Here is a 15,900-nt window from a genome sequence, read left to right as displayed (position 1 = left end):
TGTTTTTCTTCTAGTTCTTTTTTTCTTTTTTTTTAAATAAACCTTTATAGTTATGTGCACCAAGTGGCTTTTTCATGTCATCTAACAAATATTTATAATATCAATAATAGGCACAATTTATTGAGCACTTAGTAGAGTGCCTGCCACATTGTGGTAAGGACTCATGCATTATCTCATTTAATTCTCACAACAGTCCTTTGATGTATAGGTTACAGATACAAAAAACGAGGCTCAGAGAGGTTAAGTAAACAGCCCAAATCATATAGCCAGGATTTAAACTCAGGTCTTTCTGAGTATAGAAACTGTTACATTGTACTGACTGCCTGTTTACAAGGTAGTGGGTATGCTAAACTGAATAGAAAATAGTCTTTTCCCTGCCTTTAAGGGGCCCCCAGTCTATAGGTGAAATAGTCTTTTAGACAAGTGCTGGGTAAATAACTCCAACACCATAAGCATGGTTGCCCAGTCCTAAAGAGGGAATGGTTATATTGTAGGGCAGGGGAAAGTGCTTGTCTCCTCCATACTAACTATGATAGGAGAGCTGGGTTAAGGAGTAGAAATTAATATAGATATCTGGAGTAAAAAGAACAAGGTTTAGAAGATTTTAATAAAGGGAGATGTGGAAAGAATAGTAGGTACTTTGAGATACTATGAGGATTACCAAGGGAAAAAAATCCTCAAAAAAGATGAAATTAATTCTTTAGCAAATTACAAATTTATTAAGCAAATAAAAACATGCCAAGTTTGATTTCTCATCTATATTATGGGGATATTAGAGCCTTATGGAGTTTTCGAGAGAATTAAATGGAATGATGCACGTAAAGTATTGTCAGCATGGTGTCCAGCACATAGTAAGGAAGGAATCATTATCTTTAACACATTATTGCTGGCATAATTTAGCCTTTTGGAAAAGTGTAGAAGGAAATGCTTTATCTTCTACATTGTGCCAAAGGCTAAGATATATCTGGAATATTTAGATTTTTTGCTGCTCATAAGATAGAGCAGCTCCGTTTAACTTAATTTGAAATCGATTTTGTATGTTTCATTTTCCCTCTCCCCATGCACATATTTTTCTAGAATAGTCATTTGACTTCATCAGTACTACCATTTTAATTACAACCTCTTTGCCAAAGGTATATATATCTATTGCAAGACAGCATGGTTATCCCAACATCAGCTTCTGTCTTATGTGTTCCACCAGTATTGTACATTGGCCTGAATGACGTAGCTCCCAGAGGTCGCTTGTACATCCATGCATGAATTAACTCCGTTGATGTTGTCTGCTCCCATTGTAGCTAATGGCACTGACTCAGCCTTCCATGTGCTTGCTGCTAAGCCAGCCCATACTGCTCTAGCACCCGTAGCAATGCCTGTGCGTGAAACCAACCCTTGGGCCCATGTGCCTGATGCTGCTAACAAGGAAATTGCAGCCACACGTTCGGGTAAGGTGGCCACAGATGGTGGTGAGGAATCTGGGATCAGATAAGTGACCCTTGTTCTAAAATCAGGCAGTTACCTGACTGGGAACTAGGGAGGAATCCTTTTAGGAAAAGTATGTTCTCTCATGGAAATAAACTGCTATTAAGAAAAGATGGTGAAGAAGAGGAACAAAAGAAATTAGACTGATAGTTCTTAGGACTATGGAACTGAACCACCCAGAGAGCTTTTATAAAATACAAATTCCCGGGCCCCACCCCCGGAGAATTCATCACTGGATTTGGTGAGGTGGAGGAAGAGAGGACCCTGCCTCCCCAAAAAGTGCTACAAAAAGCACTTTATTTTTGCTGTTTTGTATTTTTTAGTTTTTCTGTAATGAACTTCTATTAACTATAAAACCAAAAAGTTTAAAAATAGTAATAAAGGCAAATCACCAGGAAGACAACATATGCCTGGAAGCCAGACAGGGGCCAGCAAGGTATGGCCAGGTCACTGGTTATTTTCTTTTTGCTCTTTTAGAGCAGAAGAGGAATCACCTCAGGCCCTGTAAAGTAGGCACAAGCTAGTTTCTGTACTGTGGATGAGCCATGGCAGCAGAGAGGTATTTCTGATCCCAGCCAGCTGCCTTGATATGATGCATTTGAGCCATATCTAGACAGCTTCTCAATGTGGCTAAGACAGCAGCATGGTCTGACAGGTTCTCTTTGCCCTACCACAAAATCTCCTCATATGGTAATACTTTCCTCCCACCTACCAAAACCACAAAATATCCCATTAGGGGACTTGTTCCACGTGTTAGGATCATTCCGATAACCAAGGTTAAAAGGTGAAAAAAGATGCCCCTAACTCTGATTTCTTTTGTGTTTCCAGGCACCGAGTGGGGTCAATCTTCTGGTGCTGCCTCTCCGGGTCTCTTCCAGGCTGGTCATAGACGCACTCCCTCTGAGGCCGACCGCTGGTTAGAAGAGGTGTCTAAGAGCGTCCGGGCTCAGCCGCCCCAGGCCTCAGCTGCCCCTCTGCAGCCAGTTCTCCAGCCACCCACTGCCATCTCCCAGCCAGCACCGCCTTTCCAAGGGAATGCATTCCTCCCTTCTCAGCCCGTGCCAGTGGGTGTGGTTCCACCCCTGCAACAAGCCTTTGTCCCTGCCCAGTCCTATCCTGTGGCCAATGGGATGCCCTATCCAGCCACTAATGTGCCTGTGGTGGGCATCACTCCCTCCCAGATGGTAGCCAATGTGTTTGGCACTGCAGGCCATCCTCAGGCTGCCCACCCCCATCAATCACCCAGCCTGCTCAAGCAACAGACATTCCCTCAGTATGAGACAAGCAGTGCTACCACCAGTCCCTTCTTTAAGCCTCCTGCTCAGCACCTCAACGGTTCTGCAGCTTTCAATGGTGTAGACGATGCCAGGTTGGCCTCAGGAGACAAGCACATAGAGGTTCCTGCAGGCGCCTGCCCAGTGGATCCTTTTGAAGCTCAGTGGGCTGCATTAGAAAGCAAGTCGAAACAGCGTACTAACCCCTCCCCTACCAACCCTTTCTCCAGTGACTTACAGAAGACATTTGAAATTGAACTTTAAGCAGTCCCTATGGTTTATGTGTCTTGTCCATACTTAGGCAAGGGTGGGGGTGGAGGTCGAAGGAGTGAAGGAGACTTTGTCTTCATCAATATACTTTTTGCTAATCCCAAAGGTCCCAAGGAATAAATTCAGGCACACAGTTCAGTAGGGGGTGATTTTGAAAGAAGTGGGAAAAATCATTCCTAGAGAAGAGCTATCTTTCAGTTAGGCTAAAGAAGTCAAGGAAATATTGCCCTCTCTATTCCCTCCTTCACCCCCTTACAAATCTCTGGCAACAGAGAGGCAGAAGTATCTGAACAGGAATCTATATAAAAAGCACATTTACTGGAAGATAAAACACAACGGGAAGCAAAAGATCTCCCTTTCTTTTTCAGGCCATTCATCTGCCTCCTCTCAGTACTGGCCTGGCATAGAGATCAAGAACAGAGTGGTTTGTAGCTCAGGCTGGGGAAAAGAGAGGAAGGCTGTGCTGCCAGAATTCCCAGGAAGGCACATCAGCCACTGCCCAGCAGAGCTATTTTGAGTAACAGAATATTATAAATATATATCAAAAAAGCCAAAATCTTTATTTTTATGCATTTACAATATTTTAAATAGTTCGATATTAAAAAGTTGTATGAGCTGTAAGTAATCTTGCCAAAGGTAAAAGGGTTAGTTGTAAGAAATTGTACATAAGATTGATTTATCATTGATGCCTATTGAAGTAGAAAGAGGAAATGTTGGAGGTTGCAGACGGGATCCCTAGCTTGTTTGCCATCATTCATTGTAAGTAGCACATTGCAACAACAATCATGCTTATGACCAATACAGTCACTAGGTTATAGTTTTAAATAAAGAAAAAGAGCAGTATTGTCCTGGTTTTAAACCTATGATGAAATTCTAATGTCATTATTTTAATGGAATCAATCTAAATATGCTTTATAGAGAATATGTATTCTTTTATATATTGTTGCAATTTCCTTATGTTAATCCTTTAACACTAAAGTGACAATGACATAATCATATCCACAGAAGGGAACGCAGGTTACTGTGTTGGTTTTTAATGTGGGTCTTAGCAGGTTTTGTTTCGTCCTTTAAATTTTGTTCCCACAAGTTTTGTGGGGATGGGAATTCTGGTTTTAATTAGCTTTGTGTGCCCCCCCCACTGAATCCCCCCTTTTGGTGAGCAGAACATCCCATCGCTAGTAGCAGCCACTTAACCTCGGGTAACAACACGAGATCCCATCTCATTTTTACTTTTGAACGTTGGCCTTACAATCAAATGTAAGTTATATATATTTGTACTGATGACAATTTATAATCTGCTTTAACAGAAATAAATGTTCGTGGTAGAACCTTTTGACCATGAAGGGCTGTTCTTTCCCTTTTATTAGCAAAGTAAGTTACTTTTAGTTCTTTTTGGCCTTATTCTCTTTCCATTCTGCTGCTGCTGTGGATCCCTAGTTTAGTAGTTAGGAAATGTTTTATTGGGACTAGTACATCCTTGAAATGCATATTTTCATTCATACTTTAGGCATTGATTGATCCTGAGTGCATCTCTAAAATCAGGTCTTGCTGCTCAAAGTGTAGTCTAGAACAGCAGTATGGACTTCACCTAGGAACTGATTAGAAATGCAGAATCTCAGCCCCACCCCAAGGCTGGACCAGTGAGTGCTTCTCAACCTTGGCTACATATTAGAATCACCTGGTGAGCTTTTAAAATCCTAATGCCCTGCCTATACTCTAAACTGATTAAATCTAAATTTTGGAGGGGAGATGGGGACCCCAAGTTCAGTCTATTTTTTTTTTTTTTTAAACTCCCAATAAGGAAGAGGGTTGAGAACCACTGGTCTGGAGTGAATTTTATTCTCACCTATAACCTTAGCCTGCTGTTCTGTGACTGATTCCAAGAATGGTTAGCTGCAAAGGACAAGCCAACCTGAAACTTACCTTCTCAAGTGTCTATGCCAATAGGCCAAATTCCTGTTTAATTAAATTGGGGAGTCCAAGAAAGTAGCCCTTTTTTTCCAATTTCTATAGCAAAACCAGCATGGTAAATGAAAAGAGGTGTTCCTCAGTATTTTATAAATGGAAAGAAAAAAAGACGTCTGTCCCTGGCCCATATTTCCTTTGTTGAATGAGAGGTAGTCCGACCTGTACACTCACTGGTGATGCAGTTTGTTGCTTTTCCAGCCAGTGTGTTGGTAATAAGCCACCTTTCAGAGATTTAGTCCCTGTAATGCCTTTCCTGTGTCCAGGAATAACCTTTGTTATTGGGCAGTCCTCTGGAGCATTTGTAGAAGGTTAAAGTGGAAAGGGACTTGGAAGCTCATTGAATCCAGCCACTTCAAGGAATCCAGTAGCATCAGGAATTAGAGGTTCTGAAAGATGAATGACTTCTTCCAACGCAAACCATTCCCTGTTATTTACACTGCCCTCACCCCCACCCCCTATTGGTATCTCCCATCTTGCTAATGCTGTTTTTAATAGTCTGATTTTTCTCTGGTAGCAAACATTTTGCTTCACAGATTCCCACTTACGGAAGAGAGGATCCTCGTTGTTGCTGTACAGAGCAGGCTGGTCAACCTTACACAGGTGTCAGACGAACCTTCACAGCCAGTGTTGCGTGTCTGCCTCAGGAGGGCTTCAGGGTCCAGCTTCCCAATGAAGTAAGGAGCTTTTCCAGTTCTTTCATGCTCAAATAACAGTGCTAACTGCAGCTCTTTCATCCCAAATCCCTATACTGAGGCCTTAGATTATATTCCACTTTGTCGAGAGCTTTCACAAGCATTATGTGTTAATCCTGGAAAACAGACAGGATTTGAAGCTGACTGCTGTACTACCTAGAAGGATGAGAGGCTAGAGAAATGGAACACTGTTTAACCCCTGATGAGACAGCACTAGCACAGAATACTTCCCTGACACAGCAGGAGTTGGCATTCCCCTTATAAGATAGGTGTAAACTTTGAAATCATTATACACCTTCCCAACCAGCTTTAAATAAAGTGAGAGCCCTGACAGCTTTAAAACGCAGTGAACTGATCCTGAAACAGAAATTACAAAGAGAAGTTGTAAAGTAAAGGTTCTCCTTATTCAAACAGATTCCTCCTCTTGCCAATTCAGCAGCAGCCTATGGTTATGTCAGAGATGCGCACACTAAGGACTGCAGAGGGAGGCTGGTACTGGCTGCTGCTGAGGCTAAACACTGGCTGGGTTTTCGAAAGGGCTAGTGTCTCCGGAAGATGACTCCTTTTGCCAGCCAGAGAGAGGAGGCTGAGAATCCATCTTCCCTTCTTCCCAGCCCTAATAACCTTTGGAACTGGGGCTGGAGCTATCCTTCATCCCTGCTGCCAGACAGGATGAGCGTGAGGCTGGAAGCGGGAACAGCTAGCACAGCAGAAGCTAGAATAATACTCATTGCCACAGAGCTGGGCCTGCAGGATCAAATCACAATTGGCCAGCTCCGGCTGGTCGATGCACTCTCTGCTGGGGTCCCTAGGCTGGGCGGCAGGTGCTGTAGAACAACAGGGGAGAGAGAAAGTGGTGTAAGAGTCTCATGTGCCATTTCATTTCCTGCAAAGGAAAGCGGCAGCATAACTGCCAGATTCAAAACAAAGTACAGTTACTCTATAACCTTTTAACACCTGTGTGTACAAGCTCTGTGGGATTATGACTTGTTGGCCTCACTTTAGCATGTACTAGTCCTCCCATTCTCATCCGTGGCCTTAGCCCCATGCACAGCCCTTACCAGATTCCCAAATATTTACTGACTGGACCATTATTAAATATCTTTTGAAGTTAATTCCATACCCTTACTATTGAGACCTGAAAAGCTGGATGACAACTGCTTTGGCCTCTGGTTTGGAAGGAAGAACAGGTACGATCAGTCCTAAGTAAAATTTTGAGTTAACAAGAGCTGTGTTATCTTCTCCCTTTCACCACTGGGTTCCTCCAACCCGAAAAGTTTTGTGCTTTCAAATCCTCAGTTTAGGGCCGACCCTGTGGCGCACTCGGGAGAGTGCAGCACTGGGAGCGCAGCTCCCGCCACGGGTTCGGGTCCTATATAGGGATGGCTGGTGCGCTCACTGGCTGAGCGCGGTGCGGCCGGTCACAAAAAAGACAAAAAAAAAAAAAAAAAAATCCTCAGTTTATCTTCCCCATTTTTTCTAATTTTTCCACTTCCCCTAGAGAAAGCAATGCATATTAGATAAGGTGATAGGAAAACAGTCTTGTCTGTGGCCCTAATTATACTGAGAACAAAGCCCTTGTTGCCACCCCTCTGAATTTACCAGGAGCTTCTGTGTCTTAGAACTGAAATGGCCTTATATATTAAACTCCTCTTTTCTTTCTGGAAGAAACTCATGACTCAGCTTGGCTTAGGCCTGAGCACCACCTTCCCTGAAGTCAGACCTCACGGGGCTAGGGAAAGCTTACCTTCACATCCTCTCCCTCCTTGTTCCCTAACAAAATACCACTGAAAGACCATACTTAACCTGTGGACAATCTTATAAAGGTTTGGTGTATCAGTATAACCACAGTAGTAACTACTTACATTTACATAAATAGCAAAGCCATTTATTCACATTGTTTGAAAAATCTATACCTTTGGCATCAACTTCGTCTGAGCTGGTACAGCTCCTGGGCCTCTCACAGTAGGTGCTCAGCATAGCAGTTAAGCACACCAGCTCTGGAGCCAGACTGTCTTGTGCAATCCAGTTACCACTTATCAGCTAAGTGACTTTGGGCAAGCTACTGAACTCTCTGTCTCTTGTTTTCTCATCTGTGAAATGGAGACTATAACAGCACCTCCTTCATAGGGATGTTCTAAGAACTAAATGAGTTAAAACACTCCTGTGTCAAGTACTTGAAACAGTCCCTGGGGCACATAGTAACCATGGCTAAAATCTGAGCACTTAACTGTGCTCTTTTACCCCCATTGCATAGTTCCCTCTTATTTAAAACATAAGGCTAGGGCCGGCCCGTGGCTCACTTGGGAGAGGGTGGTGCTGACAACACCAAGTCAAGGGTTAAGATCCCCTTACCAGTCATCTTTTAAATTAAAAAATAAATAAATAAAAACATGAGGCTAGGCCAGAATGGGTGACGGCCTATGTTTTATCACTACATACAGAAAATATCCAGTACTTTTGTTCCTCACCCCAGTCTTTTAGGCAAAACGATTGAGAAGTCCTCACAGTAGAACTATATCCGTTACACCAGAGCATGACTAGCCCAAGACCCCCACACCCTGATCTAACAATGTAATTCTAATATGCCAACAAACCACAGCTGGTGCAAGGTGAGGCAGCCTCATGCTGTGTGACCCCACAAAAAACATAAATGGATGAAAACATCTGCAGCCTAATCAATGGATTGAATACAGATAACAAGAGGGACAGTTTCTCATCAGGAAAGGTACCCCAAAATATCTAAAATTGGCAGCAGTCATCCAGCAGACGGCCTGACTGAGGCCATGAGTGTCCTGTCTGGGACGCAGGTCTCATCAGACCATCTCAGCTTGGCAACCACGCATATTCAGGAGCTCCACTAGACTTGGTCATCAAGCAAGTTTCTGATGATGATTTGGTTTCCCATGTAAACATCTACAGCTAATCACAAACATGAATATCTGGGTCCTCTTAATAGCTCTCTTCCTCATAGTAAATCTGTATTTTGGTTTGTCTCAAGTCTTGTAAGTTTAGTATATGTAGACAAGAGATAAATTTTCTGGACACTTATAGAGGCAAAAAATAGTCCCTGCTATGTGGTGCTTTTGCCAGGATAATGCCATCATTCTTGCATGCACGTACTTAGTCACCAAGCACTGGGCTGGGCCCTGGGGACACCAATCTCAGTTGCTGCCTAAGCTGCTCACAGACTGGAAGCCTACGTGTCAGTCCCACTCACAAAGCAATATTTCAGCCACAGACCTTCAACTTCATGCAGTGCCCAGTCCCCACCTCAGACTGGCAGACATGAAGGGTCCAGGCACACTCTCCCCAAGGTCTGTGCTAAGCCTGTGAGAATCAGCAGCTTGGCTCAGGACACTGCCCTGATGTTCAGTCCCTCAGTGAACCAGGACTGACGACACATAGGAAAGCAGCCTGGGGGGTAGGCAGAGCCTCCCACTCCCCCTTTCCTGGTGGCTTATTTGAACACAGAGCTCTTGTGAGTTTAAACATTACACCACACACTATTTCATCAATTCTCGGGTACACTTATTCTCACACCTCTCAAATTGGTCTGCATCTTAAGTGATGGTATCTTAGCATTGTCATTTGATTGGCAGCATTTTATTTTCTTAATGGTAGAAAAATAATGCATCTTACAATATGGTATTTTTATTTGTTGAAATATAACTCAGAGCAGGAGCTGTAGAATATAAGGCTAAACTATCAAATTACTGAATAATGCAGGTAACATTCCATTAACGGGTGTAATAGTTTAGTGAAAAAAACATTAAAAATGGGGAATCAAAAGACCTGGGTTCTAGTCCCAGCTGGGGCACTAATTTGCTATGTGACTAGTGGAAACACCACCTAAGTGCTTTGGATACCTGTCTCATTTGTAAATGGTGATGATAATCCCTGCTCTGGGATTATATGGTCAAATGGCCATGAAGGCACTTTTCAGTTGTAGGACCACTTTTTGCCATCCTGATTAGAACGGACAGATTTTAGTGGTCTATATGACTTAACTATTATAATGAAATTCCAATCAATCATATTTCTCAAGATAAATTAGTTAAGTCTAAGTGACAGTACTTAACATCTATTAAGCTATTATCAGGTGCCTAGCTAAGCATTACTTCCTTCATCTTCATTACAACCTTCTCAGGTAGTGGTGTAGTCCCACTGCACACGTGAGGGAAGTGAGACTCAGGAAGGTTAAGCTCTGAGTCATGCTACCAGAAACTGGCACAGTGAGGTAGGATTTGAACTCAAGTCCCTTGGACTGCAAAGCCTGTGCTCTTTTATGGCACACAGCCAGCCCTGGAGAATAAGCAAATGTGCCACTTCCCACCCCCTGCAGATAGGCCTTTCTTACCTGGTGGGACTACCTTCACCTCAGTGCTGCGGCTGGCTGACTGGCTTCCATGGTAGGCACTGCACGTGTAGGAGCCCTCGTCCCTGGCTCGCAAGTTGTGGATAAGCAGTGTGCCATCTGGGGACTGGTGGACACGGTGGCCATCAGCCTGCACTGGCAGCCCATTCCTGGAGGGGAGAGGACACTGGGAGAGCTGTCCAGGGCCTCTAGTCTTCAGGCCCTAGGAGACTCGGGAGACAGACTGGAGGCAATCAAAGGCCATTCCAGAGCCAACCCCCACCTCCTCCCCTTGAAGGTAAACAGTGACCTTTCACCTCAAGGAAGAATTGGGTCAGGTGCACCGAAAAGACAGGAGAACGCTATCAAAGCAAAAGAATACAAGTGAGGTGAACTTGCATGAAGCAAGCACACTGAGCTGAGTTACTGTAAGTTTGCCTCTAATCCGCAAAGGAATCCCTCTTTCGCTTTTCACTAACAAAGGTCTCTTAAGCAGCAGTTTGGTACCAGGCCCTATGCTGGATGAAATGATCCAAGCAGTAAGCACTCCCTGCCTCCAGGGCACTGGGGAGGGGGTGCAGGCCTTTAGGGAAGCCTTATTTCCTGAGGAAGGGGGCTAGCTGAGACTTGATCTGAGGAGGAAGTGGGGGAGGAGGCAGCAGCTGGCCCATGGAGAGGGAGAGTCCAGGAAGCTTGAAGGAAGGTCAGGGCTGGAGCAAGCAAGGGAAGTGTTCATGGGAGGCTAGAGAGGGGTGAGAGCTAGTCAGAGACTGACGTGATATTTTCACTTGGACTGCAGTGTGGGAAGGGGAGAGACACCAGGTAAGTGGCTGCTGCCGTGGTACACCCAGAGTAGATGACAGAGACAGTAAATAAAGGGAGATGGGTGAAGGTCAGATGTGGGAGGTAGAGGAGAGGAAGAAATCAAGGCTAACAAATGTTTCTAGCTTGGGTTAGTAGATGATGGTGGTGTCCCTCCAAGCTGGGGAGATCAGGACAGGGTGAGGGGTACATGGTTCCACCATTTCAAATTTGGGATGCCTGTAAGATACCAGGCGGCATCAGATTTGAGGTCTGGAGCTCAGAATCTGGACCCAGATGGTGTATCAGCACTGGATGGTCCCAGAAAGTGCCTGTCTACAAGTACAAGGTTGTCCAAGGTGAAGTCACATGGTGAGACAATATGAAGACAGACCTGGAGGCACACCAGAAGACAGTGGTTTCCTGGAGCCAAGGGAAGGGGGTACAGTATTTCAAGAAGGAGCAAGTGGTCAGCAGAAGAACACTACAGGTCACGTAAGGACTGAGATGGGGCCAGGGGAGTTAGGAAACAGTGGAGTAGTTGGTGGCCTTGGCCAGGGCAGTATCCCTGGAGCAGGGGCTGAGAAGTGAGTAGGGGGGTGACAGCCAGTATGGACAGCTGTGGTGACAACATAAGCACACTGTTTACAGGGAAATACAGATTCTTTGTTTTGTTTTGAAAAGGGGAGTCCTGAGCATGTTTATACCTAGGAAGATCCAGGAGAGGCCAAGTTGAAGATACAAGCACGATAGGATCTGATCAGGGGAGCACTGGACCGAGTGCACCAGCTGAGAAACCCCCAGTGGCTCCCTGCTGCCTTCCCCTGGCACCAAGGCAGGCAAGAGGCAGCCAACCTTTACATCCCCATCCCTTCTCCCCTCCAGTGCACAGGCCTGTTTCCATCCTAGCAACCTCTTTAAAATACCACCTTTGGCACTGGCTGCTTCCTCCACCAAGAATGTCCTTTCCCCTCCTCAGTCACTAAGGCCCAGCCAAAATCAACTCCCTAGCCACTCCTTCAGCTCTCCTAGATCTGAAGCAGCCTCATGCTCATCTGCAGAGACAGCACTTGGGGCAGGTCTCATCTGGAGCTCGACCCCAGAACCTGGTCTAGTCCTGGCACATTTCAGAGAAGGAGGGGGGCAAAAAATGTTCACTGAATCAATGAATGAACAAGTACCAGCTAATCTGGGGAAAAAGACCGCTGAAATTTCCAAAGCTGAGTGTAGCCCAGTGGTTCTCAACCCCACAGGAGATTTTGCCACCCAGGGAACATTTGGCAATGTCTGGAGACATTTTTTATTGTCATGATTTGTGGTTGGGGGTGCTTGGCATCTAGCAGGTAGATGCCCTGGATGCTACTAAACATCCTGCAATGCACAGGACAGCCCCCCACAACCAAAACTTATCCAGTCCAAAATGTCCATAGAGCTGAGGTTAAGAAACCCAACCAACAGAAAAGCAAGCCGTCCTGTAGGACTTCATCATGTAGGGATAACAGTGCTGCAGCCCGCTCCCCGGCACCAGGCCTGGAGGCAGGAATGGGAGAAGAGGGGTGGGGGCAGTAGTTACAGCAACATCCCTGGCAGAAAGGTGGGCCGCCCAAGCTGAGTTTGTGAAGGTCTGAAGGCAGGATAGCCTGGACAAGCATTTACCTGGACCATCTGATGTTCACACTTTCTCCTGCCACCACACACAGCAGCCTGGCTGTGTCACCCTCTGGCACTGTCACAGTAGGGGTCAGCCCTGTGATCGTCAGCTCACCTGGGCACAAGGAAGAGACACTGTCAACCACTACACAGATCACCTGCCCTCAAAGGCCATTGGCCCCAGTCAGGTTGTCACCTTACCCAGAACTCTGAGCTGGACCCATTGCTGGTCTCGGTCCTGCCCATTGAAAGCAACACAAGTGTAGAAGCCACCATCTTCCATGGCCACTGGACTGATGACCAGAGAACCGTCAGGCTGTAGCTGGTGTCTGGGGACCAAGCACAGTCAGTTGGCTCCAGGCCGGGGGGTTGGGTGGGGCATGGTCTTTCAGTCCCTGGTGAGAGGCTGAGCAGCCCCTGCTGTTCAGTGAGGTCTGGCCAAAGGGCTGGTCAGCCTCAGGCCCTGACAGCCTCCAGCTGCTGGCCTTTTAATTTACTTTAAAATGTCTGGCTTTTAAGCCTAACAATAAATCATTTCAATTTTTCAGATACAAAATAATTTTGGTTTGGTCTCTACTTTGCTATATTCATTTAGTAGGCTCAAATCCTGGCTCTACCACTTACGAGTTGTGTGATGTTAAGCTTCTGTGTGTAAAATGGGAAAATAGCACCTACCTCAATATGGCTCTTTTGCAGGTTATGTGATAGAACAAGCCTCACACTCAGTATGTGCTCAATAAAGGTTAGCGATTATGATTACACCAGAATGTGTGTTCTGACTCCATTTCCTCCCTCAGCCATCACCTTTGTTAGTCAGCATCTTATTTCTGTCCGCTAACCCCACTCTGGAAGGGCCCAGAGACCCAAGTGTTGCCCTGCCCAAGGAACCCTTTGCCCAGCAGCTCTCCCTCTCTCCATAACCCTGGGAGTCCTGCTCAGGAATGACCAGGGTGACAACCCCTCCCCAGTGGCCACAAGATGGGGTGGGGCTGCAGGAAGAACAGGAGGGAGGGGAGAGGAGCTGGACAAACCTGGGAGAAGAGACGAGCTGCCCATCTCTCTGCCACTCAATGGCTGGGGGCGGGAAGCCTTCAGCACGGCAGGTCAGCCGGATCCGCTGGCCTGGACTGGCATCTACCACCCTGGGCTGGTTACGGTCCAGACGCAGCCTGCAAAGCAGCCCATGGCCATAAGGGGCCCTTGCCACTGCCTCCCCCTCTCCCCGGGGGACCTCTGCATGAGCCCCATGGCCCCCTTCTCCCCATCCAGCCAAAGTCAGCTTCCTACCCCTTTATGGTGGTCACCATCAATAACTACCTGGGGTAACATCTAAAAGCCACTTCCCCACTGCCCCACCTGTGTCTGGCCAGACACACCCATCACGCAGCACCTCCAACTATTTCTTCCTTCCCTGCACATTTGCCCTCAGGCCCTTGACTCGGGCGTCCCCTCCAGCCCTCCGCCTCCCCTCTGTAAATGGAACCACTCCCCAAGGCCAGCTCCAGACCCTCCTCCAAGAAGCCGTCTCAGGCCCTTGAGCCCTGGGTGCTCTTCCCTTTCCTCAGTTCCTGAGTCCTGGACCTGAGGAGCTGCACCACTCCCCCTGCTTGGGGGTATGGGGTTCCCCTTCCTCCTCCAGAGGCCCCACTCAGGGAGCCATGTTTTTCTAGTCCTTGACTCATGGAGCCCTGTGCAGGGGCCAGTGAGGCCTGGTCACAGCACACACACCTTTCCTTCCTCTCACCCATGAAGACCACTGGCCATGGCCCTCGGGTGGGGGAGGCTGAGAACAAGATGGCATTGCTGATCTGTTACCTGGTTGCGGTCCCTTGGTGTGAGGAGGAGACGGTCCCCAGGCCCCCTGCATTACCCCCTAGGCCAGAGTCCTGAGAACTGTGGCGCTGGACTGGGTCCCTGGTCTGAGGGAAGTGCCTCAGCTCAGCCTCAGAGAGCATGGCCATGTCACCCCCTGTCATGAAGCCAGAAGATGCAAGGTGTGAGCTGTGGGGAGAAGGGAGTGGAAGGAAGGGTGGGCCATGAGGCCAGCGGGGGGGCATGTGGAGAAATGAGGGCCACAAGGTGGTACCTGACACAAAGAAACCCCCTAGGCCCCTCTAGTGGAGGGGTAGCCCTAGCCCAAGCCCTCCCATCCTTCCCATCTCACCCTCATGAGAACCCAGTGGTAGATGGGGTGGGGACAGGGACCTGTGATGCGAAGCTGGATCTGGGAGCCACGGCCTGGCCTTGTGCTGCCACAACTGTAGGTGCCAGCATCCTCTGCCCGCAGAGGGCTGATGACCAGGGAGCCATCAGACTGCAACTTGTGCCTGAATGGGGTGTCGAGGGGAGATGTGAGCTCTGGGCTCCTGAGGACAACAATGAGTCCTCCCTCAGGTCACAGTGCTCCTGCCATAGGGGACCATGGTCCCACAGAGCACTCCTGTGCCCACTCACCACCCCCCACTCCCTGCCAGGGGAGGTCAGAGGGGCTGCTGTGGGACACCTGTCAGAGAAGAGGGGCAGTGGAGTGTCACATACACAGCTGTCAGAGGAGGTGGGGGACTATCACTGTTGCACACACACCTTTCAGAGGAGATGGGCTGGCCATCTTTCTGCCACCCAGCCTGGGGTTCCGGGGAGGTGCCATCTGGGCAGAAGAGTTGCACCAACTGCCCCAGGGCTGCCTGCACCAGGGAGGGCTCCAAGCCTGCCAAGCTAATCCTGGAGAGGTGGGAGGTGAAGATCTACCTGCTGGCATGAATGCCAGCACCAGGGACCACCCCATGAGGAGTGTGTCCCACAACAGATGGCTTGGCATCTGTCATGTCACAGGCACTTGCAGGGCCAGAGGGTTTCATGGGAGGCCAAGCTCCAGAAGCCCATGGACTCAGGGATCTACCCTCCGCAACCTCCCCACCACACCCCCAGGCACTGCTACCTCACCCTGCTCTTGCAACAGTAGCAAGGTAGGCACAAAGCCCCGGGCATGCGGAGGAGGTTGGGGAGGGATGACACATACCAGATTCACATGGGGGCTAAACTACACGCTTGAATCCTGTAGAATCTAAAGTTTTAATTTCCTAATTTTGTTTTTAATCTTCCAAAATCCCTCACTAATATGATCCAGTCCCAGGAGTAATAACAAGTGAAACCCACACCAAATCTATGAGATATACAGAGCAGGAGATAATGTCACCATTTTACAGGTCAAGAACCCGAGGCTTAGAGAAGTTGGGTGCCTTGCCAAAGGTCAAGGAGTGGGTAAGCTTTTCCAGCTAGACAGGCCCCAGGATATACTTGGTAAGATCTGATTGAGAACCCAGAAGCCAGTATCCACACCAGTGAACATCAGACACCTGATGAGTTCCATGTCTCTGAGGCCTCAGCTTCCCCATCTGTAGAAGGAGGG

General features: G+C 47.4%; 2 protein-coding genes across 10 annotated transcripts in view; one reads left to right on the top strand and one right to left on the bottom strand.

Annotated features, from left to right (window-relative positions):
* The window catches only part of NUMB (NUMB endocytic adaptor protein), a 175,554-nt gene extending 171,203 nt beyond the window's left edge, over window positions 1–4,351 (top strand). For 5 of the 6 annotated variants that reach the window (XM_063091888.1, XM_063091891.1, XM_063091890.1 and 2 more), the window contains one exon: window positions 2,308–4,351. In XM_063091888.1, coding sequence (XP_062947958.1) covers window positions 2,308–3,017 — 710 coding nt within the window. In that variant the 3' untranslated portion in view covers window positions 3,018–4,351. Of the gene's footprint in view, window positions 1–1,295; window positions 1,443–2,307 lie in introns of all 6 variants that reach the window. The other variant, XM_063091892.1, reaches the window with a different exon arrangement.
* PAPLN (papilin, proteoglycan like sulfated glycoprotein) overlaps window positions 3,578–15,900 on the bottom strand; it is a 43,685-nt gene continuing 31,362 nt past the window's right edge. For all 4 annotated transcript variants that reach the window (XM_063091882.1, XM_063091886.1, XM_063091883.1 and 1 more), the window contains 8 exons: window positions 15,075–15,212; window positions 14,697–14,818; window positions 14,307–14,460; window positions 13,523–13,660; window positions 12,693–12,820; window positions 12,498–12,606; window positions 10,044–10,210; window positions 3,578–6,510 (listed from right to left, as the gene is read on the bottom strand). In XM_063091882.1, coding sequence (XP_062947952.1) covers window positions 6,335–6,510; window positions 10,044–10,210; window positions 12,498–12,606; window positions 12,693–12,820; window positions 13,523–13,660; window positions 14,307–14,460; window positions 14,697–14,818; window positions 15,075–15,212 — 1,132 coding nt within the window. In that variant the 3' untranslated portion in view covers window positions 3,578–6,334. The remainder of the gene's footprint in view (window positions 6,511–10,043; window positions 10,211–12,497; window positions 12,607–12,692; window positions 12,821–13,522; window positions 13,661–14,306; window positions 14,461–14,696; window positions 14,819–15,074; window positions 15,213–15,900) is intronic.

The sequence above is a fragment of the Cynocephalus volans genome, chromosome 3 (assembly GCF_027409185.1).
Source record: "Cynocephalus volans isolate mCynVol1 chromosome 3, mCynVol1.pri, whole genome shotgun sequence".
Lineage (NCBI taxonomy): Eukaryota > Metazoa > Chordata > Mammalia > Dermoptera > Cynocephalidae > Cynocephalus > Cynocephalus volans.
The sequence above is the reverse complement of the archived record's forward strand: the minus strand, read 5'-3'. Positions and strand labels throughout refer to the sequence as shown.